This window comes from Mus pahari, chromosome 9 (genome assembly GCF_900095145.1).
Source record: "Mus pahari chromosome 9, PAHARI_EIJ_v1.1, whole genome shotgun sequence".
NCBI classification, from domain to species: Eukaryota; Metazoa; Chordata; class Mammalia; order Rodentia; family Muridae; genus Mus; species Mus pahari.
Window position 1 is genome coordinate 80,090,164 of NC_034598.1, and position 26,680 is coordinate 80,116,843.

General features: G+C 45.8%; 1 protein-coding gene across 1 annotated transcript in view; it reads left to right on the forward strand.

Annotated features, from left to right (window-relative positions):
- The window catches only part of Plxnc1 (plexin C1), a 153,811-nt gene that overhangs the window by 4,964 nt on the left and 122,167 nt on the right, over positions 1–26,680 (forward strand). The window contains exon 2 of the mRNA XM_021204886.2: positions 17,310–17,450. Within this exon, the coding sequence (XP_021060545.1) occupies positions 17,310–17,450 (141 nt within the window). The remainder of the gene's footprint in view (positions 1–17,309; positions 17,451–26,680) is intronic.

Below are 26,680 nucleotides of genomic sequence, written 5' to 3' on the forward strand. Positions count from 1 at the left end.
TTTCTAGTGCAATTCATAACAGCAGCAAAATTACAGTAATGAACTTAGCAACGAAAAGAATTTTATGGGAGGGGACATGCCACAACATGAGAAACTATATTAAAGGTCACAGCATTAGGAGGGTTGAGAAGCCCTGGTCTACGATGTGACTTTGAGAGCAGAGAGGACCTTCTGAAGACAGTATTTGCCTCCAATTTTATGTTGAGCTTTAAAACATTACATGACTTATTTTCTTCATTATGTTCTACAATGTACCTGTGTTTAGATTAATATAGCAGTGAATGTTTTTAATTATGTACTATGAAGTTAATTTAACTACCCTTCCCCCTCCCCCACCCCCTGAACTGAATCTACTACTTCTGGCACACAAATTCTCGAAAGGTGTTTGTGTTTGGGTCTGTGAAGATAGATTATTCTAGATTTGTTTGGCTGCCATAGTTGGATCCTGGGGTTGCCTGTGGATTAAATACAACTATTAGCCCTCTGTAGAGAGTAATGTATTTTCTCATAGTCTCGTTCATAGGATTGATTCTTTAGTTCTTTCTATCTGTTGCAGGTAGTTATGTGCCCCCCTTCTTCACACTCACACAACTGATGTAATTCAGTTGTCATGCAGATATGCAACCACAGAATGATTGTGTAGTCTCCACCAACCACAGCCAAGATACATGTCACTACTGTGAGGCAATAGCCCAGTTCTACTTGGCAGTGTGGCTCACTGACCTCAAAATACAGTCTTCCTGTGATGTTTATTGCCCTTTCAGTTTTTGTTATGATTCTGTATAGCATTTTCTTTTTCATCTGTAGACTAGATGGGACACATCTGACATGCAAGGGGTGGATTAACACAGGACAAGTGTAATGACGGAGCCCACTTAGAAAGTGGGAAAAAGCAATCATAGCTGCTGTCTTCTGAGCAGTTATCATGGCTGGATTTGTGCAGAGCAATTTTCATGTTCTTATTTTCTGTTGATTCTCAGTCACCATGTGAGGCAAGGACTTCAGTTATTATGATGATTATAGATGAGGAAATTGAAGCGCAGAGAGTTTCGGTTAGGTTCCTAGTTTGCAAATAGCGAAGGATTTAGAACTTATGTGATCGGGCTCTAGGACCTGGGTTTTTAACCGCTGCTGTGGACAGTCAGTCCCCACAGACGGTGAGTTTTAGTGTTCATCCTATCCTGTGTGGGGCAGGCAAGGCTCCAATTGATAAGACAAGACCAGCTGTTTGTAGGTGATGGAGCAGAGAACCCTTGGTTGGCAACAGAGTTTCTGAGTTTACATCTGTCACCCTCTGAATTACTGTCTGGTGCCCCGTGTGGTTTCTCAGCCATTCATTTTTTTGCTAATACTGTTTTTGGCATATGGGCCTATAAATAACCTTCATGAGTGTTCTCTCTTCAAGCCCCAGTACCTAGTGCAGTATCTGCTGTGCAGCCTGAGACTAAGAAGTGTCTATTGAATGAACAAGTGATGGCTCTTGGAGGATTGCATTGGAAATAAATGCACTCTGTATTCAATGGCAATATTGTCCTGGTTCTGGTCACCATATATTCCCTTACTTGTCTTCCTTTTCTTTATAGCTGAAGTGTCTAGGATTCCTTCTCTTCAGCTTTGGGGTTAGATGCTATTCTATTTACTCTCCCGGCTCTTCATAGCAATAGCCAGGGTACTTGTGTTACCAGTGTGGGAGGCATCTTTGGCCATAGAAACCTCCGTGATTGGTCTTTCTGTGGTTGATCTAACAACATTCCAATTCTAGAGGGAAGAGTTTTTTGTTGTAGGTCAGTGTTTCTTAACGTGTGGTATATGGACCACCAGTGCCAACATCACCCGGGGATTTGCTAGAATTGTAAATTCTTGGACCTAACACAGAATTACTAAATCAGAGACTCTGGAGGTGGAGTAAGGCTGGATTCATTTAAGTTTCCTACAAGATTGAAAAAAACATTCCATACTGCTGGGAAGCTCCGTAATCAGGAAGGCGAACAACTCGAAATAGCTTTAGGAAGTCCCTGAAGCTGACCAGATTCACGAGGTCCCTCCCTACCATACTGGAAGCTGAGCTACAAGACTTTCAGACAAAGCAAGCTGCGAAGAAGACTCTCTGACACCCGACCAGCTGCCCGAAAGAGGCAGAGACCAGCCAAGCTGTCTGGAAGAGGTTTAGATTACCTGAGGGACCTAGAAAGGGAACTCTCCAACCTGTTGAGCTGCCTACAGGCTATGCAGTGCCACTTCAGGGTCCCAGCTTTGTGAGCTGTCACTCACTCTGGGGTGGGCTTTGGTGATGCAGCTGTCTTTGAGTCATTTCTGCTCCTGTAAGTGACCCCAATAAAGCTGACGGTTCAGCAAGTTGGAGTTCGGTGCTATCGGTGCTTTGGTCTGTCATGAGCTGTCTCCCTGGGGCGAGTAGACAGGTGTGTAACATTTCTCCAGGAAAAGTCTTGTCACACAAAACATCAGGCCGTTTTGGGGTTTGTTTATTTTATTGTATTTATTTCCTGTGCATGGGTATTTTGTCTGGATGTGTATCTGCGTTACCATATGCCGTGCAGTGGCCTTGTGGACTAAAAGACAGTGTTAGTGCCCTTGGAACTGGAGCTAACAGGTGGTTGTGAGTTGCCATGTGTGTGCTGGGATCTTACCTGGGCCCTTTAGAAGGACAGACAGGGATCTTAACCACTTAGCCTTAACTCCAGCCTTCAGCCCGTGTTTTTAAACAGGCCTCAAAGTGATTTGAATACATGCTTCAGGAAAAGAACGTGAATTCCTTTGTGCTCCAACTGCAGTGCCTAGGAAGGGGGTGTTGACGTCGTCTCGTTTTCCTCCCTTGTATTTTTATCATAAAGTGCCTACTAAGTGCTCAGCCAATCCTGTTACTCCTATTCTCTCCAAACATGTGATTGCCCCCAGCAGACCCTGAGGCTGGATTCCCTCAGAGGAGAATGGTGGAGGAGCCAAACTGACCAACCCTTGACTATAATAGCATGATGTCACCTATAATAGTGTGACATCATCTATAATAGCGTGATGTCATCTATAATAGCATGACACCATATCAACTTCCCTTAAGGTTTCCTGATGACTTCCTTAAATATGTGTAGGCACATGAAAACTGAGAAGCCTCAAAGTCACCATGGGGACAATTGGTTGGAATCATGGGTCTAGTTTATTTACCAGAGCCAGGGGAACAACACACACAGGGGAGTAGGTTGCTTGATCTGATATACTCACAAATTTTCTTATAATATTACCTCCATGAAATACTAATTTGCCAATGTCTTAGGGTTTTACTGCTATGAACAGACACCATGACCAAGGCAATTCTTCTAAAAGACAGCATTTAATTAGGGCTGGCTTACAGGTTCAGAGGTTCAGTCCAGTATCATCAAGGCATGGCAACATCCAGGCAGGCATAGTGCAGGCTGAGCTAAGAGTTCTACCTCTTCATCTGAAGGCTGCTAGCAGAATGTTGACTTTCAGGCAGTGAGGCTGATGTCTTAAAGCCCACACCCACAGTGACACACTTACTCCAAGGCCACACTTCCTAATAGTGCCACTCCACGGGCCAAACATTCGAACCATCACGGCTGATATTCATGTTACCATAGCTGATTCCCCGTCCCCAACCCCCATTACTTGAAAATTGCTTTCCCCTGCTCCTTCCATAATATATCGGGATTACAGTTGCTGCTCTGTTCTGCTACTCCCCCCAGTTCCTCCCTGTCACCCCAGCCACCCAGGTCCACCATCTTTCTCTCTCTCATTTGAAAATGAACAGACTTCTAAGAGAGAATGATAAAATAAAGATAATAAGGCAAAACAAGAGCTAATGCATCGGAATAGGACTAAACAAGCAAGAAAAAGAGCCTCCTAAAAAGGCAGAAGAAACAGAAATAGATGCAGAGACCCACACCCCTCCCTCATTCGCTGGAATCCCATAAAAACACTAACTGGGAAGCCATAATATATAAACAAAGAACCTACAAGGTAAACATTTACAAATATATACATATATATATATATATATATATATATATATATACACATATATACACATATATGTATATGTGTATATATACTATATACATATGTGTGTATATATATATATATATATATATATATGTGTGTGTGTGTGTGTGTGTGTGTGTGTCCCTGCTACAATATTGTGAGACAAGGAAGTTCTAAAGATACCATTGGGCTCATTTTCTGTTGGCCATCTAATGCTGGGCATGTGGCCTACCATGAAGAATATTTTGTTTCCCCAGTGAGACTGCCTTGGAGGAAGCTAAATTTTCATTTTCAAGCGGTTATCAGTTGGAGGTGGCTTCTGGGCTAGAGATGGGGACATGGGTACACTTCTCTTTTCTGCTGTAGGACCCTCCATCTCTGTGAGTCTGTATGTGCATCAATCCTGGTGATGTTCCCCGGATGGCCTCCATCCTCTCTGGTCCTTACAGTTTCTCTGCCATCTCTTCTGCAGGGTCTGAGCCCTGGTTGTGGGGAGGGGGTTAATGGTGACTCCTGTTAAAGGCTTAGAGTTTCAGCAGTAGCTGGTTTAATGTATTAGTTCCTCTGCTCCATTAATTGCTTTCTTCAGAGAAGTTAGTGGTTGGGGAACTTGGCACTATTTTTAGCCCAACAGCCATGCTGTTATACAGACTTCAAAACTTTTCTGTAAAGAGCCAGATTGTTAATATTTTACTCTTTGCAAACTACTCTTAATCTCTTAATTATGGTTAATCTCTTAATCATAGCTACTGACCTCATGTTGTTCTCTGAATGAAGCCAGGGATTGGTACATAAATAAGCCCACAGAGCTAGGGTCCTATGAAATATTATGGGCACTGAAATCTGAATTCCTTCTCATTTTTATTGGTCATGAATTATTCTCACTCCTCCCCCCAAATTTCAAATCATTTAAAAAACATAAGAACTACTCTTGGCTCACAGGCTATTTGATTACAGGCCAGATGTGGCCCACTGGTAGTGGCTTGCCAACGGCTGTTCTCCTGGAAAGTTGGGGAGGAAAGCAAGCCTTCTCCAAGGCTGCTATTCCATCTAGAAGGGGCCATGACAGAAGGGCTTGGAAGCCCTAAGCAAGGATGTCGTCATCAGCACAGGGGGACCCAGAAGGCTCCAGAGGAGGGGTGTGACGCTTGAGCGGTGTCCTGAAGCTTAGTGAAGACGGCAGACAAGGGAGTGCTGGAGAGTATCCAGCTTGCTCGCAAGTGGGATGTTGAATGAGTCTCTGAGCCACAAGCCACTTCCCCTGGCTGGGGAGGGTCCAGAAATGAGTGTGCGGGACCAGATGGCGAAGGGCATAATGAGACAGGCAAAGGTGGGTAGGTTTACCCCGATGGTCACTTTCGGACTTTCCAAATCTTACTTTTTAAAATAAACACTTGCCCAGAAGCTCTATGTGTTCCAAAAGAACAGCGGGTCCTCTTTGACCTGCTGTTCCCGGGAAAGAGCCTTGCCAGGTTCAGGGGTGCTAGGTGGAGCAGGTTGCAAAGTCCCCAGAACTCACAGCTTGCCCCACCCCCCACCTGCATCCATGCGTCATCTACGGGATTTCTGCTGAGCTTGGTGGCAAGACCAAGTCTGAGGGTTTAGGAAACAGCAAGAGGTTTAGAAGCAAACCCAACCCCAGTGTGTTCTAGAAAGATCACTCAAGATAAAGTGGGTAAAGCAACTGATTACAAGGACAGCCATTGGTTCACATTGGCTATTTCTTGTATTTATTTATATTTGGGGGCCAGCCGTGTGTGAAAGTACTGCTGTCAGCAGTAAATAGGGAAGATAATAAACTTGTAGCAAATGGGTATTTTTTTTAACATTAAAACGATAGCTTAAACTTTAGCAGATGCCACATAGCACCGTATCCCTCTAATCCTTTCCACACCTTTACAAAGTGAGGCGGATTGTCATCCCCAATTTCCAGATGAGAGATCAGTGACACATTGTTAAGCAGGGGGGTAAACAGTTATGGTGTGGGGAGGTGTTAGGGAAAGTTCGCCCGAAGACAAACAAGACTTATTGAGAGCCGCCCCCACCTACACACCCACCGCGCATGCGGGCCATAGCTGGGTGTGTACTTTGCCAAGAAAACTGAGGGCCGGTGCAAATGCTCATGGGAGGACAGCTTGGTCAGTGTAAAGAGAACCGTGAGTGTGGCTGAGTGTAGCTGAGGATGCGAGGAAACCAAGAGGAAAGTGACAGTGGGCTGTAGAAGGAAGTCGCAGTCCTTCCAACAGGACCCCCTAGGCTGCGGGAAGAGATGAGATTTTAGTCTCAAAGCCTGGGAGAGCTTTTGAAGGGAAGCAGGAAGATTGGATTTGAATTTCTAAGTAATGGCTGGCCTGTGGGGAATGGCTGGCCCTATGGAAGGAGGAGAGCCCGCAGGAGGCTCTTACAGTATTGCCAGGACAGAAATGATGTTGCTTCTAGCCAAGAGTGAGAAGGGAGGATGCAAATGGACTGTTTTTTACTGTCATAAGCCGACGGATAATGAGGACCTGAACTGCATTCCGGCCATGAACACAGAAAGGAGGGAATGAGATAGCTCATTAAGGAATGGTATTGAAAAGTGTTGGCAGCCCGTTAGAAGATGACTTTAATTGCTGTTGGGTTTTGGTTGCTTTTGGGACATCCAGAAAGAATGATAAAAGAGGCATTGTGACAAACTTTAGGAATTTGTTCCCCAAAACTTAGAATGTGTTAGGCTCCTTTAGGCTCACACAGCCCTATTTGGACTATGTGTGCCCTGAGTGGTATTTTAATCTGCTTCCTTTTGCTTTAATAAAAGACCTAGATCGACCTATAAAGAATGGAAGTTTATTTGGCTCAGGATACTGGAGGCTGGGAAGTCTATTGCCATGGTCCTGGCATTCGTCGAGGGCCTTCTTGCTCTATCTTCACAGCAGCATGACGTGGCAAGAAAAGTGGATGCAGCTCAAATACCCACTTCTGTGGAGAAAGTCACTAATGCCATCCTTTTGTAGAAAAGATTTATTTTCATTTATTTGTATTGGTCCTTTGTCTGCATATATGTCTGTGTACCATGTGTATGCGGTATCTGTGGAGGCCCCGGAGAGGGCGTCAGATCCCCTGGAATTGGGGTTACAGATTGTCATGAGCCACCATGTGAGTGCTAGGAAGTGAACCTACTACTTCTTCTGCAAGAGCCACCTCTCCAGCCCCAATGCCGTCTAATCTTAACAATCTCCAAAGGATCCCAACTTCAAATACAAATGACATCCATATTGGATATTGGGGTTCTGCTACTGACGCATGGACTCTTAGAGGACACATTCAAATCATGGCAAGGGGAGTAGCCTGGCTAGTTCATCCCATTCTTTCCCCTGATGCCATCAGTACTGGCTGGTTTTGTGTGTCAACTTGACACAGGTGGGAGTTATCACAGAGAAAGGAGCTTCAGTTGGGGAAGTGCCTCCGTGAGATCCAGCTGTGGGGCATTTTCTCATTTAGTGATCAAGGGGGGAGGGCCCCTTGTGGGTGGGACCATCTCTGGGCTGGTAGTCTTGGGTTCTATAAGAGAGCAAGCTGAGCAAGCCAGGTGAAGCAAGCCAGTAAGGAACATCCCTCCATAGCTTCTGCATCAGCTCCTGCTTCCTGACCTGCTTAGGTTCCAGTCCTGACTTCCTTGGTGATAACAGCACTGTGGAAGTGTAAGCTGAATAAACTCTTTCCTCTCCAACTTGCATCTTGGTCATGATGTTTGTCCAGGAATAGAAACCTTGACTAAGACACCATCTAATGCACGGTGAGTGAACCCTTAATAAATGATTCTACAACCTGCAAAGAAGGCTCTCCTCATCTAGTGGAAAAGACAATGATAAGAGGGGACTGAGATAAAGGGTTCCAAGATGGGGCTGTGTTTATAGGAATAATAAAAGCCAGGCAGTCTGAAAGGAAGGGTGTTTCTGGGGACTTCCTGCTCAGTAAGGCAGAATTTCTTGTCAGGGCCTCCCTACCCCCAGCCTGGCTGAAGGAGTGTGTTATCTAACACACCAGCTGTACTCCATCATTGCTCAGTGGCCTCCCCTGAAGGCTCCTCTCTTCCACTGTGACCCCTTTTAAGAACTGGATTCCAAGTACTGACCCGTGCTTCTCTGAGGCAGCAGGATGGGGGAAGCCTGAAGCAGCTGGTAACCACGGGTGTCATCTTGTGTCAGGCTCCCATACTCCGCAACATTTCTTTTCCTAACCATATGGGAGTCTTGCGCTGTGGGCCTCTGATGAAACCAATAGCTCCTAAGCCTATTTTTAATGCCTCAAATAATTTGGGCTGTCAAGTAAACCAATTATATTGCTATACAAAGATGTTATTGTGTAGTAATATATCTTAACACGTTCAACAGCTAGGTCTAGCAGCAGCAACCACCATAATCTCAAAGTAGAGATGAGCTTAAATGATCCTTTGAGATATCTGCAGCAACTGTGAAATGATAGGAAAGTATCTGATTTCTTTTGGTGACAAAGGCATGGCTTCATTTAATACTGCTGTGGACGGAATCCAAAATTAGGGGAAGTGCTGTTTTAGTTCGAGCTTGCTAAAGTCAAGGTGTGCCTGCCTCCTCTCCTGCTCCATGGATTCCTTGAATCCTGTGCCTGAACTAAGGATATGAGTGGAACTTCCACTCTGAACCATTCATTTATATCTGAGAAACCATAACGTGAAATGTAAAGTGTCTCATTTTGTTTCAAAGCCCACTTGATTTACTTGCCTGTGAGCTTACTCCTATATGTATTTATAGAGCAGACATTTAGCCAACAAGTGAATCGATGAATGGGAATAAGGATGGATGGATGGATAAGTGGGTAGATGTATGGATGGATGGATGGACGAGCAGGTAGATCTGTGGATGGCTGGCTGGCTGGCTGGCTGGATAAGCGGGTAGATCTGTGGATGGATGGGTGGGTGGCTGGGTGAATGGATGGATGGATGGATGGATGGATGGATAAGCAGGTAGATGTGTGGATGGATGGATGGATGGATAAGCAGGTAGATCTGTGGATGGATAAGCAGGTAGATCTGTGGATGGATGGATGGGTGGGTGGGTGAATGGATGGATGGATAGATAATCAGGTAGATGTGTGGATGGATGGATGGACAAGCAGGTAGATGTGTGGATGGATGGATGGATGGATAAGCGGGTAGATTTGTGGATGGATGGATAAGCGGGTAGATCTGTGGGTGGGTGGGTGGGTGGATGGATGGATGGATAAGCAAGTAGATGTGTGGATGGATGGATGGATGAATAAGCGGGTAGATGTGTGGGTGGGTGGGTGGATGGATGGATGGGTAAGTGAGTGGATAGATGGATGGCTGGGTAGGTGGAAAAGTGGGTAGATGGATGGATGGGTGGATGAATGGAAATATGGATGGATGGATAAGTGGGTAGATGTGTGGATGGATGGAAGGATGGATGAATGGATGGATGGATAGATGGATGATTGGGTGGGTGGGTGAAAGGATGGGTGGGTGGGTGGGTAGGTGGATGGATGGTTGGATGAATAGATAGATAGGTGAGCAGATAGACAGGTAGGTGAATGAGTATATGGATGGTGGGTAGAAGAACGGATGAAGAAAATTCAGGGAGGAGAAATGACTATCTAAATTCTCTCGACTCATAAGAAATAGAGCTTGACTGTGAATCTGATAGTTCAATCTCTCGTTATAACTTTAGAGGTGAAATCTCTATTTCTACACCTCCCAGCTTTACCAGTAACTTTCAGAGTTGAAAGAATGTTAGCTATACTCACAAACTTAAAAACTGCCCCTTGAATTCTCTCTAGTACTCAATTCTTTATTTTTATATCCCATTTTATTTATTTGTTGTGTGTATTTGTGAGCATTGCATGGTGCACATGTGGGAGCCAGAAGTAGTTGTATGTATTTGTGAGCATTGCATGGTGCACATGTGGGAGCCAGAAGTTGTTGTATGTATTTGTGAGCATTACATGGTGCACATGTGGGAGCCAGAAGTTGTTGTATGTATTTGTGAGCATTGCATGGTGCAAATGTGGGAGCCAGAGGATAATGTTTAGAATTCAGTTCTCTTCTTCCACATGTGGGTCCTGGGGATTGAACTCAGGTCCTCAGGCCTATCAGCAAGTGCTTTTACCCACTAAGCCATTTTCCTAGCCCTGAATTAGGTTATTCTAATTAGGAGAAGAGACGGCGTCTTTATTTTGTTCAGAACATTTATCAAATACTTGGTTCTGTTCCTAGATCCACACTATTTTATTTTGTTACAGTTGCGGCTTGTATGTTGCTGTTAGGAGGCCATGAGTCTCTGTACAGCCTAGTCTAAGCTTAAAACTTGAAATGGAGCCCAGGGTTGCCTCAAATCCACAATCTTTCTGCTTTAGTCTCTTGGAGACTGGGAAATAAAGGTGTGCGTGACCACAGACAGATTTAGAGACACATTTTAAATAGCGCTACACTCAGTCAGTTGGCTGTCTATGGATAGAAACTGTCTCTTATGAGTTACTGATAAACTGTGGATATGAGATATTAGGCTTAGTGAAGGGCAAGCTACCTGCTATGAGAACGTAGGGAATAGTAACTTACTATTGCTCCCCAACGCAAAGCCAAGACCCACTGTGTACAAGGGACAAATCTTGACTTGGTTGAAGAACTCCGTAATGATTAAGCCTACTTAGCAATGTTCCTTAGTTGCCTGATGAGATATTGATTGAAAGTATCCAAACATTGATCCATGTGTTTATTTATTCATTCAATAAACACTTATCGACAACTTACTACAAGCTGATGCTGAGGTGGAGGCTGCTCTCAAACTGGAGAATAAGACGAACTGGTAGAGTGCAGAGTCTGATGGGAGATAGACAATCAGTACAACTTTAAAAACAATTAGAGATATTCTGAAGGAAATGAGCTGAATGCTATGATTCAGAGTGACAACTGGGAATGGGGAGAGATAAGTTCCTATGTCGGTGAAGAGTTAACTTAAAATCTGAAATATCCAAAAGAGTCAGTCCACAGGGGACTGGAGGAGAAGAAGCAAAGAAATAGTGTGTGGAGAGACCTGAAGTGGAAAGATGGTAGTGTATTTCTGAAAGAAAGCTGCTGCAGGAGCAAAAGCAGCTTAAAGGGAGAGAGCTAAGGGATGTGTCTGCCGTCATCAGGGGACCAGCAGAGGTGGGGTCTCGGGGTTATCTGGGTGTAATTCTGGGTGTAATGGGCAACACTGAAGACTGTTGAGGAAGGTCTAACTTGTCTTAACGACCACCTTGACTGCGGGATGGAGGAAAAGTTGTGGTTTTAAGCGAGAGAACAGTTGATCAGGGAGCTCAGCCTGGGTAGATTCCATAGAGAAGAAGAGGAGGGTGGACTGGAGAATGCTGGGGAATCTGGCTTGGATAACAGAGCCAGTGAAGGGAGCAGAATCTCTGGGACTGACTGGTTGGTGGTCCTGTTGACTGTGATGAGTTAGTGTTGAGGAACAGAATACCAAGAGAGAAAGCTTAGACAGCATTTTTCAGCAACTCTGAAGCCGTGCGTGGATCGGGGTGGCTTCCAGGACATCAATAACATTAGTGTGTTTGGAGAGATTGGGAAGGTACTTGGCACCTGTCAGCATGTAGGGGGGCACTTCTGGCATCTTGTGGCGAGGAGACCAAGATGGCCCGAGAGACATACCTCAAGATGGAAATGGTCCCCACTCAGAACACTCTTAGCTTTCTCGTGTACAGATGTTGGTGGACTGCCTCCTTCGGTTTAAGGGGCTGGACAATCCCATTTCCTTGCTACCTACCATTCGTAGCTTTTGGGGGATGATTTAAGTTGTCTTTTCAAAAACATTTAGCTGAAATTACCTAGAGGGAAGAAAAGGGATGGTATGAACAGGAACATAAAACCCGAAGGAGGAAGTAGAACGGTCTTGGAGAGGGAGCTTTAGCGGCAGGGAGGACGAGGAGGTGGAGGACTCAGGTCAGGAATAGAAGATCATGTGAAGTCCGTGCATCTTTCAAGTGTCTTCTGCAGATGAGCTATTCCCTGAGACACTGTCACAGAGCTCTGTATCAGCCTCCCGCACACGCGCACCTTGGGTTCCTCCCATGACTCTGAATCCTTTCGCAAATGTCCCCTTGGACGGCCCCACGCATGCCATAAACTTAGCTGGAACCCAGTTGGTGCTGTCTGTTCCAGAAGAAGTGGAAGAACACGACAACCTGAGCAGCTAACGAAGTCCCACTCCAACTTGAGTAAAAGGTTTGTTTTGTTTTATTTTGTTTCCAGTTCTTTAGCTTGATGAAGATGACTTCCTAATTATTGTCATGCACACGATGTCACTCTTGAGTCTCATGGCAGTGCTGGGGCTAGGTGGGGCCCGAGGTAGGGATGTGTCCATTGTACAGTGTGGTGACCCGAAGAAACCCACTGGCCCAAATCAAGCAGACTGTCAGGGACTAGAACTAGGAATTCAGAGAGTCTTACTAACCGGGTCCCTGGCGAATCACAAATAGCAAAGGATGGAGACACTGTTTGAAAACCAGAGTAACCCATGGGAACAGAATACAAGATGAACTACCCAAGAGAGCATTTTATAAACCTGAGAAATTAATAAGCACCAGCTGCCATTCATTCGCCTTTGTTTCATAAGGGAAAACCAGCCTTAGGAGTCGCCTTAACACTGGGTTTAAGTAAAACGCTCAACTCTCTCTTTCTCTCTCTTGGTCCCCAATCCTGGGGGGCCCAGCTTTGTGGTTATTTCCTGTGTGCCTTACCACAGGAACTTCATTGGGCACCTCATATGTCATCTTTGGTCACATAACATGTCTATTGGCCCGTTCCCCGTTCCCCATTCCCCACCCGCAGTGGCCTGGTCCCGGGTTGCCACGTTGGGTCCAAACCTCTCAGTCTAAACATCATTTGAGAGAAAGGGGTGTTTTTTTTCCTTTGACTGAGAGAAGTTACCCCCCTCAGGGAGAGCTAAACCATAGGCGTGTGGTTATGGTGAGACATGGCAGGAAGGAGAAGTTGAGGGACAGCTCTGAGGGAACCAGGAAAGCCCAGAGGGAGATGGGGCTTAGAGCTGAATCGAGATTGGATTTTGTCATGAAAGACAGAAGTGGCAAAAGCATCATTACGAGGCATTAACCTTGTTACACACAGACGAACAAGCAGAGGCAGGGACTCGGAGAGAAATTACACATAATAAACTAGGCAGAATGGGCTGAGAGCAACATTAGCAATTACACCCTAAGGGAAGAGAGGGGCAAAATAGACGATAGGCCAGAGGCAGGAAGGAGTGAGAATAATTTCTGGACACCGGGGGCTGCCTGCACGATTTCCCCTCTTTTCTGCTTGACTCCCTAGGTATTAAGTTCCTGTTTGTGGGGAGGTTTCTCTGGGGCCCTCTTTCTTCTGTTTTGTTTTTGTTTTTTTTTTTTCCTTTTGCTAAAATGAGAGTAAGAAAGGCATTCTGAGGGTTCCTTTCTCCATTCACAGGGACCTGTCCATTTCTGTGTGTTTTTAGCACAAAAGAATCCATTTCCATTCATCCAGACCGGTCCTGGGAGCTTGCTGGGGGGTGTCTAACCCTCTGCCCTCCTCTTTTCTCCCAGGCTCATAATTAGCCACAGAGTTCTGACTACTGCGAAGGGCCTCTTGGCCGGCCCACTGCTAGATCCAACAAGTTACGGTGGTTATTCCTTAAACAGTGATTTTTTCAGGAAATCCCATGTTTAACCCGTGGCAGCTACTGTGCTTAACTTAGTGAAAACTCTGTCCCCAAGGACCCAGGGCCCATTGTGTTTCTCCTGCGCTGACCTCCGTGTGATGGTTTTCGTCCTCCATCTTGGATTTAGTGGAAGCAAAATGTCTTCCTTTTTCTATGTGCGATGTGTATCTTATGCCTCGTGTAACTGTGTCTCAAGGGAGGGCATGAGAAAGAGCCAGCAGCTCGCCCGCAGAGTTTGATCAGTGAGGAGACTAAATAGCCAGGAACCCTTCCACGGATCTCCTTGGGTCTCACTGGCTAGCCCTGGGAATGGGCAGCCATAGTTCTCTGTGAGACAAGTGTCTGGTAATGATGTCCGGAATCGCCATTTGGTTGGACCAATTATGGCTTCTGTCTAGCTCGGGTGATTGTGATCTGAAGGCAATTTTAGAAGAACAGCTAGCTGCCTTGGGTGTGGTAGCAACTGTTTGCCTTTTCAAATAAGGTAGTGACCACAAGTACTGCTTAGTTGTGTGTTACTGTGTGTCAGGCGTTTTACCAAACTAACTCAGTTAGTCCTTATAAGAACCGTGAAGAAGAAATGTTATTGCCAACCCTTCCACGACAGAGAGCAGTGGTTCTCAACCTTCCTAATGCCAAGACCCCTGACTGCAGTGCCTCAAGTACTGGTGACTGCCAACCACAAAAGTGGTTGCTACTTCATAACTGTAATTCTGCTACTGTTAGGAATCGTAAAATACCTGATATGTGATCCACCCCCCACTCCACCCACCCCTAGTTGAGAACCACTTGTTATAGAGCTGAGACAATACATTTAAAGTCCCTTAGCTAGACAATAACAGGGCCCAGGCTCAACACAGGTATTGGGTTCACTGTCCTTTGTCTGGAAAGGTGGTAAATACATACCGTATAGCACACTGAGAATATCCATGTGCTAGGTTGTACTACTCATATGATCACTTAGAACAACCTCCCTAATGCTGCAGCCCTTTAATACAGCTCCTTATGTTGTGGCGACACGCCCCCCCCACCATAAAATTATTTTCACTGCTACTCCATAACTGTAATTTTGCTAATCTTATGAATCATAATGTAAGTATCTGTGCTTTTCAAAGGTCTTTGGTGACCCATGTAAAAGGGTTGTTTGACGCCCCCCCCCCCAAAGGGTTCCCAACTAGCAGGTTGAGAACCAGTGACTTAGAATGTCATCTTCATAAATAGCCCACCAGTCAGGCACATTGGCCTTACCAGACAGTAGAGAAAGCCAACTCTAACTCAGGTTAAGTAAGTCAACAGGGTTATCCGGTGAGCGAGGATTGAGTTCAAAGGCAGAGTAGTCCCCGGTGGTTTGTCCCATCCCACCAGTCTCTCAAGAATGACAATAATGAATGACTGCATTTCATAGCCGTGCTCTTAGTCTCAGGCTTATTTGAAAACTACATCTTCTGGGAAGAAGTTAGAAGTCAAAGGAGAATGGGAATAGTTTTCCTCCTGTTCCTGTTCCGCTTCTGGCCAGCCTCTGAGACTTGGGGCCAGTCTTTGGCAAGCAGGCTGTCTCCCCCAGCCTCAGCCAAGACCATCACTGTTCATGGATAAATGGAACAGAAACAGCTATTTGGTTCCTACCGCAGACCAGACCTAAGACTCCAGTCCCACTTAGTGCTTGTGGATAATCCACAATCCACTGCCCTTATTCCTTTTTGTGTTGTGAGTTGATAAGAGGTGGAGTCCTTTATTTAAAAAATATGGTAGTGTGAGAACATTCCCGAAGCTCAGAAATGATGCCCAAATCTTTGACTTCGCTTCTCTGTGACACTCAAATAAACAATAAATAATAAACACGATAAAGGATCTTACATTTGGATAATTCTGGTTTTATTTTAAGTCAGGATGTGTGATGTATCTGTGGGGTGATTTTTTTTTTTTTTTTTTTTGGTTTAAAGGTCATCCAACTTTTTTTTCTGCTCCTCATCACGAGGCTTCCTTATCTAAACAGAAGTCTATTGTTCCAGTCCACAGACCTACAGAGATCTTTTTTCCTCAACTTCAATTTTAACAGGATAACCTCCCCAATGGCAAGAGACGTAATGTCTTTTCACAGGAACACATGAATGTCTAATGGGCATTCCAGAAGTCTTCTACAAAGGGAGTTCACTATATAGCATTTTGTGCAAATGAGACACTCTCTTAGGCTGTGCCATTCCTTCCTTGAAACGAGTTGGGGTATTGGAGGAAGCTACTCTCCTCCCTTATCATTTCCTCACAGGACAACATCAACAAAGAGATATGGATGGCACTTTTAAAGCCTTCAGAAATCAATTTAGACCATGAATCTATTTAGTTTAGATGTTAATGAAACTTGGTGGCTTTAAAAATAATGAATATTTAATAAGACATAAATTGAAAGACATAAACACTGTTGGCAATAATATAATGAAGTTAATAAGTTTTGGACTCCTGTGCCCATCTCCCTGCTCCCCAAATTGTCCCATCTCAGGAGTATCTGTGATGTTCACTGAAGTTTGCTGCCTCTCATATTTGGCCGCAATTTAAATGCGCCTTTGAAAACCGTAGTACGGTTGGGAATCGGGCTGTGGCAGATAAAGTAAGCTATCACACTGTGTTCAGTAGCTGCAGTGGGCAACGGCTGTCTCTTAGCTCCTATCTTCCAGAGATTTGTGTAACAAACTTAGCTTCCTGTCTTGGAGGCAGGAAGCAGCATGGGGCCCTTCATTCCTTTTAAACAAAAAAGGAAAAGACATCTTGGTTGGTACTGTCTGGGCCCTGGGGTTTAAAGAAGGGCTTTATTTATTGAGCAGGGGCAAGCATGTGATTCCATGTGCTCAAAACCTCATACAATTTCAACGCATTTGGGCTGAGGGTTTGTGCTTTTCACTTCCGCTTTAACGGCCTCGGCTCAGGGTTCAGTTCTACCTTGTTCCTCATTAGCTGGGTCACTACATCTTACCGCCACCCACAGTCCCATCTGCCTTCTGCCCTTTGTACTCATCTTTGGACTTCGCTGTGCACTTTGTCTATTTAGAATCTGGCCTCTCTGCCTCTCTGCTGCCCTACTGATAGGATCCTGCTACCTAATAGGATAGTCTGAGGTTGCTCTTGGGACATGTTGACGTTTATGGTCACAGAAGCCAATATCTAATTAAAATGAACTACAGCAGAGTCCTGCAAACAGGACAGTACCTCCCAGCCCCAGTTCAGAAACGGCTTCTCTTCCGGCGATAACGCAGGACTCTGCGTCATGGTCATCGTCATTGTCATCGTCGTCGTCATTGTCGTAGCACAAATGGGGTTGTGCCAGGCACGTGACATGGATGGCTAGCTCGGTGCTAGCAATCAGAACATGTGAATATACAGTTAAGCCCGACGCTCTCCATGGCTTGGGCAAGCCAGGCGAGTTGACAGATGAAGCCAGTGAAGGCTGTCTCCAAGGATCCCGTTGAAGAGAATGTATGGGGGGGGGGGGNGGCTCAGAAATGCATACTTCAATATGAAGAGAAATACTGATGTTAGAAAATGATCATTTTCCCCCCTTATTTGTTCCTTTCTGTGTAGAAAGAAGGGGATCGGCCTGAACGGGTCCAGCCAATTGCATCGTCTACACTGATCCACTCTGACCTGACATCTGTTTATGGCACCGTGGTGATGAACAGGACTGTTCTGTTCTTGGGGACCGGAGACGGCCAGTTACTTAAGGTCGGTTTCTCTGCGCTTCTTCCTTCAGAGGTCCAGTTTTCATAAGCTCCTCTTAGTACCCGCCTATTGTAAACTTCCCCTCACGCTCTGCCGGGTCCTATACCAGGCTCTACCTAACATTGTTCTGCTTGTCCCGAAAAAGCAACATTGTAGCAACCTGTAGGTAGACCCTCCGCTCCTGCCACTGCTGCCACACTGTCACCCTGAAAGTTGGCACACCACGCCCCCTCCCTTACTCATGGCTGCTGGGTGAGATGAATGCCGGTCTAGCCCCTACCCCATCCCTGACTCACCTTCCTGAGATGTTTAACCTTTCAGTTCTCACAAAGCACCTTATTTCTCACAACTTCAAAGAGACACGAGATTAGAGGCTTGAAAAGAAGAAGAAGAAGAAGAACAAACATGTGTGCCCTCCTTCCAGCACCACCCACAGAGGGGGTTTGTTTTCTGCCCCCTGTACCTGTACACGCCAGGGAGAGGTTAGAGATCTGAAATTCTTCCAGACTCCCCTGGCCTTTCATCTCATAGGACTGTTTTCCCCCATGGTATAGATGAACCCTGGTCAAGCTGAGATTTTTTTTTTTTTTTTTAATTCACCCAGAGGGGGAGGGGCAGTGGGGGGAGGAGGAGAAAGTCAAATCAGGAACCACCAGGGGTTCATCTGAAATTACCCAGGGGTTCTCCTGTCAGCGTCCTTAGCAAGCACGAATTGCGTGTCTCCCGTGGCCTCCAGTAACAGCCGTGGCTGGGAACCGCAGTGTCTGTCACCCTAGACTGGTGACACAGCTTGGCTCCTCTCTCGGGCAGCCATTCAGTTGACCCTCAGCTTGGATTCTTAACTGAATACTGGCCACCCTGTTTGCCCCCCCCACATACTCCCTGTAGCTGTTTGCCCCTCTTCAGCTCACTGTGCCTTTAAGGCCGATCGCTTAGCCTCTCTTAGCCTCCATTTCTCTAAACGTAAAATGAGATTATACTAGGCAAGGCAGGAAAAAAAAAAACAAAACAAAACACCACCAACAAAAAAAAAACCCAACCCTTTCCTCATCTGATGGCTTTGCACCCACAGACTCCCTCCAGCCAATACTGCATGTGAGCTGCTATGTGGTCCTGTGTCCACACTTCGATCATACCCACCCCTAGCCGGAAATGGTTTCTCCCTTCTTTCTGTGCTTTACTGAGTCCTCTGTAATGGTTCCAGCCCTGCCTCCTCTCTGATGGTGTCCAAGCCCCCAGAGGCATCTTGTTCTCCCTGTCCCCTGAGCTACTCACCGCCAGCGCCCTCCCTTGACTTGGTAGTAATGTCTTGCCCTGACACCTACCGTCTGTGGTTCATGTTTGTCCTACCTTGAGTCTAAGCTTCCTGTAAAGGGCGCCATGAATTCCCTCCGCCTGACACAATGCCGAGTGTTGGGTAAGCATTTGATTGAGTCTGTTTCCCTTGGAGGAGACCCAGTAACATATGGGAGGGAATTTGTTTGTATACACATTCTTTTTAAATATACATTGATCATCTTTCTCCTTGAGCTAGTTTCATTTCCTGGGGAAAGGAGAGGTAGATAGATACCCACCAATCTTTGCACACTTGACACTCGGGGATGTCTGTGGACACACTAGCCTGGTCAGGCCAAGCAGGCACATTAACCCTGCAAAGGAAGTTTCTATCCATCTCTCCTGGGTCTCTTACCAATTATCTCTTCAGATTTGGGATGTTTTTGACAAGTGTTTTGACAAGAACACTGTTTCCCCAAGCTGAGCCTACCAGACTGTCACACGAAGAATTGGAGGTGAAGGAACACTTGCCTATAAATAGTCCCCCATGGGATGGCTTGGCTTCCCTTGTCCTGTGGGTTCAGCTCAGCCATTCGTGTGTGCAGCAGTCCGAGTTTCAGTCTTGCTGGAAGCCAGGGGGTGGGCCCAAGCTGCAGCTTCACGCTGTTAATGGAGAGGCAGTTGCAATTAAGTCTTGCTGTCCTCATGTTCTGTATGGGGTACCACTTTGAGACCCCCCCATCTGTAGCCTCATTTTCAGGGTTCAGTTAACAAAAGTAGACAGGAGTTTTGTTTCAGTTTTGTGACTTTACGTTTCTACAATGTTTCCTGCATGTTAAGTAATCCAGCTCTCTTACCAGCCCATTTTACAGATGGAAGAATGGAGGCCTAGCATTGTTGAGTGATTGGACAAAGTTACAAATGGGCAGTGCAGGGATTTGAACCTGGAACAGTGTTAGAGGCTGGATTCATAACTCTCTGCTGTGGGGGCCTTGCAGCCTGTGTCAGCTTCCATGGAGGCTTCTCCTTTGGGGGCTCTTAACCAGGGGGTGGTGTGTTGGGAGGAAGCCAGCCAGCCAGAAGACCTTATGATTGAGGGAACCCCTGACCTGACCCAGTGTTTACTTCTTAAAGATTAACCACTCCCCCATACTTGGTTTCCAATAGTTCCCTCTCACAGCAGGAGGCTGTGAGGGGTGAGGCTGTCTCCCTCCCACCCCACCCTCTAGGGACAGTAGGTAATTCCCTTCATATTGTCTCTTGTGTCAGTGTGCAAATTCTTGGATATAGCTTTTGAAATGACTTGGAGACACCCCCCAGAATCCTGCCCAGATGATCCCCAGATCATTTTTATTCCAAAGAGCCCCCCTTTCCTCTTGCCACACTTCTCTCCAGAACCATTACAGAAGATGAACACTGAGAGACACAAGCTTGCCTCCTGAGCCTCTCCCTGGAGGTATTAAATAAACCCCAACCTGCTGGGGGCAGCAGGAGGAGGAGAAGAAAGGGCTTGCATCACCCACAGCCTGACTCATCAGTTTCGCAGTGATCAAGAGGCGAAGGCATTTTGACATGTGCCAGGCACCATAGTATATGCCTGGCTGGATCTGAGGCAGGCAGCCCGTTGCTGTTTTTGCCACCGCCAGTAAAAACCTGACTTCTTCCGTCTCTGCAAACCTCATGGAGTTTTAATATAATTTTGGTACCATTTCAAACCTCAGGCTATTTAAATAATATTTTTTTCCCCTGCTTGTGAAAGAACTGTAAGCTCACGTATAGTTTTGCAGGGTAGTGGGGGATAAGAGGAAGGCAAAATAAAAATGATCTTTAATTGCGTCATGTGGAGGCAACCGCTGTCAGCATTTTAGCTTCTTTTTTTACATAGTTGAGGTCAGACTGTATCCAGTTTTGAGTCCTTCTTTCCTTCAGCTAATGAGAGAAGAGGCTTATATTCAAATGCTGCTGCAAACCCTTTGTAAACACTATTTTTAAATAGCTCCGTCGTGGTGTTATATGGGAACACAATTTTGAACTTGAGCTGAGATACTGGATCACTTTATAAAAAGTCTTTAAACACACACACACACACACACACACACACACACACACACACTCCAAAGAAGATAATACCGTCTCCAAAGGTAAGACTTCCATGATGAGCCATGAGAAACCTAGAGATTTTGTGATTGCTAACACCCTTATTACCCCTTCTGCCTTTGTAAAATTGTAGGGAAGGGGAGGAAATGAGGAACTCAAAGGTCCTGCCCTACCAGTTTCTCAGCAGGTGTTTTGTGGTCCTGTAGCAAGTCATAACCCACCTCCCCCCATCGTGTCTCCATTTTGCCTTTCTGAATATGGTTCTATGTGATCATTTTTTTAAAGTTGTCAGTATCTCTACTGAAATCAGCTGAGAGTGTGCCGACTCTGAACTCAGTGTTTGAAAATCCACATGGCACGTGTCACATGGGGTGTACCATCCTAGGAACACACGCCGTATCGCTTCTCCAACTGTGGTGGAGTCTGGCGTCTGCTTTGGACTCCTTTGCACTGACTCTGTTGCCTGTAAGAATATTCTCTCCTTATCTCAAGGGCAAAGTGGGAGATTTTTGAGCGTTTCCAGGTGGTAAAAAATTAAGCAATAAAGGAATATGCATGAAATGTGAAATTTGTAACTTTATGCATGCCCGTTAACCTTCCTTACAAGCATAAAAGATAAGGAGGGAGCGGGTGAGGACTAATAAAAGCTGGCATTTCTGAGCTCTTACTATGCACCTGCCATCGGAACCAGCATCAGCATGGGTTAATTCATTTAATCCGTTTGAGTCAATACTATGACCATCCCCACTTTATCAATGAGAAATCCCCGGGCTTTAGGGCATTAGGCAGCTGGTTCAAGGTGATTTGAACCGAAACAATCTGTCCCCAGAGCCTGGGCTTTTCTCCTCTAGCAAAACTGCATTTACAGTTTAAATGTAATCTCTGGCACTTGACAGAGTGCCTGGGACAAGCTGTGAACTTTTCTGCCCGGTGTGAGGGTAACTGGGCTGATCCCGAGATACCAGTGCCTGAGGTTTCCTGAGAAGGGGCCACGCATGGTTTGTGTGGTTTTTACTTTGTTCCTACTTGGGGACAGTTTTGAGCAGCTGAAGGCTCATCCCCTCTTATTGGGGCTGCAAGTAGCTCGTGGGGACCTCTGCATGGCCATTAGAGCCTAGGTTTTCCCAGGTAGGCTACTTTGGAAGAACAGTAAACATTCTGAATTCTGAGCTAGCGGAGTTTGAATGGCCCCCCGATAGGAGAACCAGGGTTTCCCCGATTTCCTTGCTGCTGAGGTAGGGTGCTGGCCCAGGAAGCTATGTCATGCATGCAGCAGAAGGGGATCGCTCGCAGGGCTCCATCAGCACTGGCAGACTGTATCGTTAAGACTCGACTCCATGGAGCAAAGCAAGTCAGTTCCAGAACATGCTTCCAGAACTCAAAAACCACGAGTTCCTGAAGAATCTCTCTCGACCTCTGGCTATGAAGGTGCTCAAGTGAATGGAAGAGAGAGTTTTCAAATGAAATATTTTACTGTACTTCCACAAAATGTAAAAAAAAAAGTGTGTGTGGGGGGGGACCCAAGACAGGCCCAGAGCTGGTGGGGACCGCTGAACAAATGTAATGGGCCAAATAGAAACCACAGGAAGTGCCAGGCTTAGAAAAGGGCTCCGCGGTTGGCTGTGTAGAATGTCATGTGAAACTTATTTCAGATTCACTCCATTACACCCCAACTTGTGAGTCTGGGGACTCCCTGACTCGGCACAGTTAGCTCCAAGTAACATGCAGGTCTAGAACTCAGAATCGAGCCCCGTCTTCTCTCACTGACTGTCATGAAGGGTAGACTGAGGACGGGAGAGCTTTCCCCTTCCTCTTCCTGTTTGCTCTTTAGTATTCCTGACTCCAAAGGCCCACTACACAGTGTCCGGTAACTGTTTTGTGTGTCTAGGGGGAGGATTAAGTCTCCTTCCCAGTGTTCCTCAAAAGCCATTTTGTTGGAAAGAATAAACAGGACAGTAGGCTCATTGACCCTTCTGCCGACCCGCTTCCGAGAGAAGGAGAAATGGGAAAGGAAATGCCTTAAAAAACACCTTAGCGTTGTGAGCACAGCTCCTCTCTCAGGCGATTGGGAAGGAGCAAAGAAGTTAAGTGTTTCACTTAGTTTCGTTTTCTTCTTCATCTTCCTCACTGTGGAGCACAGAGCTGTCCTGTGACTCTGCTGTGGAAATCTCCACTCGCTTAATTTTAGCTGCACGGCTGGGAGGTTTTCGTATGCAGCAGAAATCTCAGGGCTAGTTAATAGCCTACCACGAGGCTTCAGGAAGATGACAACAGAAACAAGATGTTGACATGAACCGAAATTCTCCATCAGGGAAAATTTCTTTTCTACAAAGGCCTTGGCTAGAAGAATGTGAAGAGCTTTACAAACTCTTGAATGCTAGCAGAGTAGCATTTGACTTAATAATTATGTTTTCTGAAGCCTCCTCTGTACCAGTCACTATTCTGGTTACTTGGGTACAAAGGTGAGTCAAAAGAGCTGGGTGTGCTAATCCTAGCACTTGGGAGGCAGAGGCAGGAGGATCTCTGTGAGTTGAAGGTCAGCTTCGTGAATGTAGTGAGTTCTAGGCCAACCAGGGTCACATAGTGTCTCAGCTATCTCATAACACTTACAAAAGTGAGCCAAAGAGATGTCTTACCTTCCTGCTGAGTGTGTGTGTGTGTGTGTGTGTGTGGTGTATGTGGGGAAGGAATCAGAGGCAGAAAACAAGTAAATTAATCATCCAATGGTAAAGCCATTTAGAGAGTAATTATAGTACTGAGAAGAACACCAGAGGGATGGAGAAAGGACAGTGGTGACAGGGGAGAGGCAGACAATCAGGGAGAGCTGCTCAGAGGAGGTGCGGCTGGATGACGAGGCGTATGTAGGAATTCATACACAGAGGAGGCACAGAGTGACTTTGGATTCTATCTGTATTGAGGTCGTATGCTGAGAGCAACAATTAAAAACCTGCACCATGTCTGAGCAGTGTGTCGTGGGAATTGGACGAGGTTTCACTTATGCAAAATTCCACCCGTTTTGGGTAGCTGTGACTCACGGTTCTTTCCTGCGCTCCTCCTCTGAGCCTGTTCTTTTCCCAAAGCCGCCCAGCTAAACTGGCCTGAGGAGCAATGTCTCCTTTGCCTTAGCCTCTTGCTTTTAGCAGCTTTTTTTTTTTTTTTCCTCTGTATGGATATCCTCATGCGGTCTGTGACTGAAAGTCCAAGAGGTCCCCTGTGCCCCTGGTCTGGGGGCCTGGGGGGTGTGAGCAGAACCTGTGCCGGCCATTGAGAGATGCTACTGGGGACTGCAGAAGCCAAAGTCCCTAACGCTGGCTGTAGTGCATTTGGGATCTTTGGAATAAAAGTTCAACCTTCCCATTGTTCTCCTCTCCAGCACGCAGAGGTCATTGTTTGCATTATCTGTTTGACCAACCCACCTTCAAAGATTCTTAAATTTAAGTTCTACATAAGCGGATCTCACTATGTAGCCCTGGTTGGCCCGTAGACTAGGCTAGCCTCAAATGTCCAGCAGATCTGCCTGCCTCTGCATCCCTGGTACTGGAATTAATGTTGTGTGCCACTGTGCTCAACCTTATGTCTATATTTTTAAAGATAATACACGGGCACTGTTTAAAACCCTAAATTACCAAGAAGTACAGAGGAGTGAAATCTACCCATTCCCAACTTCCCGTTCCAGGCTCCTAGTGCAACTAATGGAAGAAGTGTCACTGGTAGCTTTCTAGTCAGAGCATATACACACACACACACACACACACACACACACACACACACACACAGGCAAGCAAGCAAACAAGAGGGAATGTATTTTTCCCCTCTCCTATTTTTACTGAACTTGTGTGTAGCTGGGCAGTGGTGGCGCACGCCTTCAATCCCAGCACTTGGGAGGCAGAGGCAGGCAAATTTCTTGAGTTCGAGGCCAGCCTGGTCTACAGAGTGAGTTCCAGGACAGCCAGGGCTATACAGAGAAACCCTGTCTTGAAAAATGTGTTTGTGTGTGTGTGTGTGTGTGTGTGTGTGTATGTGTGTGTATGGAAACAGTTGTGTTTAGATGAATGTATATTTGCTATAACATGTTAAAATACTATATGAACAATGAAGTTGCTTTCTAACTATTCTGATGGCTAAAAAGTACTCCACTTTTTACACTACTGTTTAGGTAACCCTGTTTGTTTATACACTATTGTTTACAGAGTCCTATTATTTACATAATTCCCTACTATTGATATTTAGGTAGCTCTAGACATTTACTTATAGCAGGATGTTACAATGAATATATATGAATATGTCTGTGTGTGTGCCCGCACATACACACATACACACACACACACACACACACACACACACACGCACGAGCGTGCGCTTCTAGGCCCAAGAATACATGCTTTCTAATTTTTACGACAAATTCTAGATAGTCTTCCAGATAGATCCTAGTTCCAGCATCCCTGACACATACCCATTCACACCCAGCGTCTACGGTAAGCATGCCATGCTCAGGAACTCATTTAGGAAATTGTTGGTAGGTCCTGGCAAGGCATACCTGGAAACAGCAAGTGTGGGGTTTTTTTTGAGAAAGAAAGGCTTCCCTGCTTCATTTGGATTGCTGAAGGATGCTGGTGCCTCCTCTTCAAGATGTCAGGTAAACAGATCCTTGGCATAGCCCTCCTGTCTTCCCAGTGGCTATCAGCGCCGATGGTGCAAGACCCTGTAACAGCTGCAAGACAGCTCCCAACGCACCAACCGCGGATGAGGGATGGTGTTTTTCTAAATTATTTTATGTCTCTTCTTATTTTAAAGCAAATTTCAGACACTATGACATTTACCCCAAGATATTTCATTATGCCTCTCTGAGAAATTATTATCGTGTTCCCAACTGTGACTATAATGTCATTATCACAGTTAACAAAATTATCTGTAATTCCTTAGGATTATCTACTGAATATAGCTGAAATTTCACAATTGATTAAAAATACACTTAAAAAATTATTTGGTTCAAATCGATGTCTGGGGCACACTTGGGTGCCTCTGGCCTAAGGCACCCCTCCCACTTAATTTTCTCTCTCCCACTGGCTTCCTGAAAAGCCAGGTTCTAGGGCCTACAGTGGCTCTCACTGTGGATTTGCCTGTTTGTTTCCTGTGTCATTTAAGCTTGTTCTGTGACTTTTGCTTATGAAGCTCCTTGGAAGTTAGCACTGGAGATTCGGCTGGGTTCATTCAGGTTGAAGGTCAGGGTTCCGAAAGTGGTCCAGAGCGCTTTCCCGAGGGAGGAAACTTGACAGGATGACTTCCTGAAACAGGACGGAAGCAGCAACCTTTCTTGGGCCTTACTTGAGAATCCTGTCAGTTTTTTTTTTTTTTTTTTTTTTTTCCGTTGTTTAACGACCGTCCTCTCTTTCCTTCTAAACCACCCCTTTCCAGAAGCGCAGGTGCTGTTTAATTCTGAGCTAAGTCATAGTGAACTTATGAGTTGGCAAGCTTACCACTTAATACTGGCGCGGTGCCTGCTTGCCCCCTTGGGTCCAGGCACGTAACTCTTTTCTGTAGGGCCGCCTTGCTCAGAACATTTCTGTGCCAATGGAAGAAGTATTCCACGCCGGTACTCGCCAGTACGGCTGCAGAACCTGTGCCCACCCCGAGATCACTCGCTCCGCTGCTCACTGACGCTTCTCTGCCTTGTTCTGCTCCTTCCTCATTGGCCTCCTTGTACTTCAGGGACTCTGGACTGACTGGGACTCTTTAAACAAAACAAAATAGAAAAACCCAAACATGTTTGGGCTGACCAGATGACTCAGTGGTTAAGAGCACCGGCTGCTCTTCCAGAGGATGTGGGTTCAATTCCCAGCATCCACATGGTGGTTCACAAC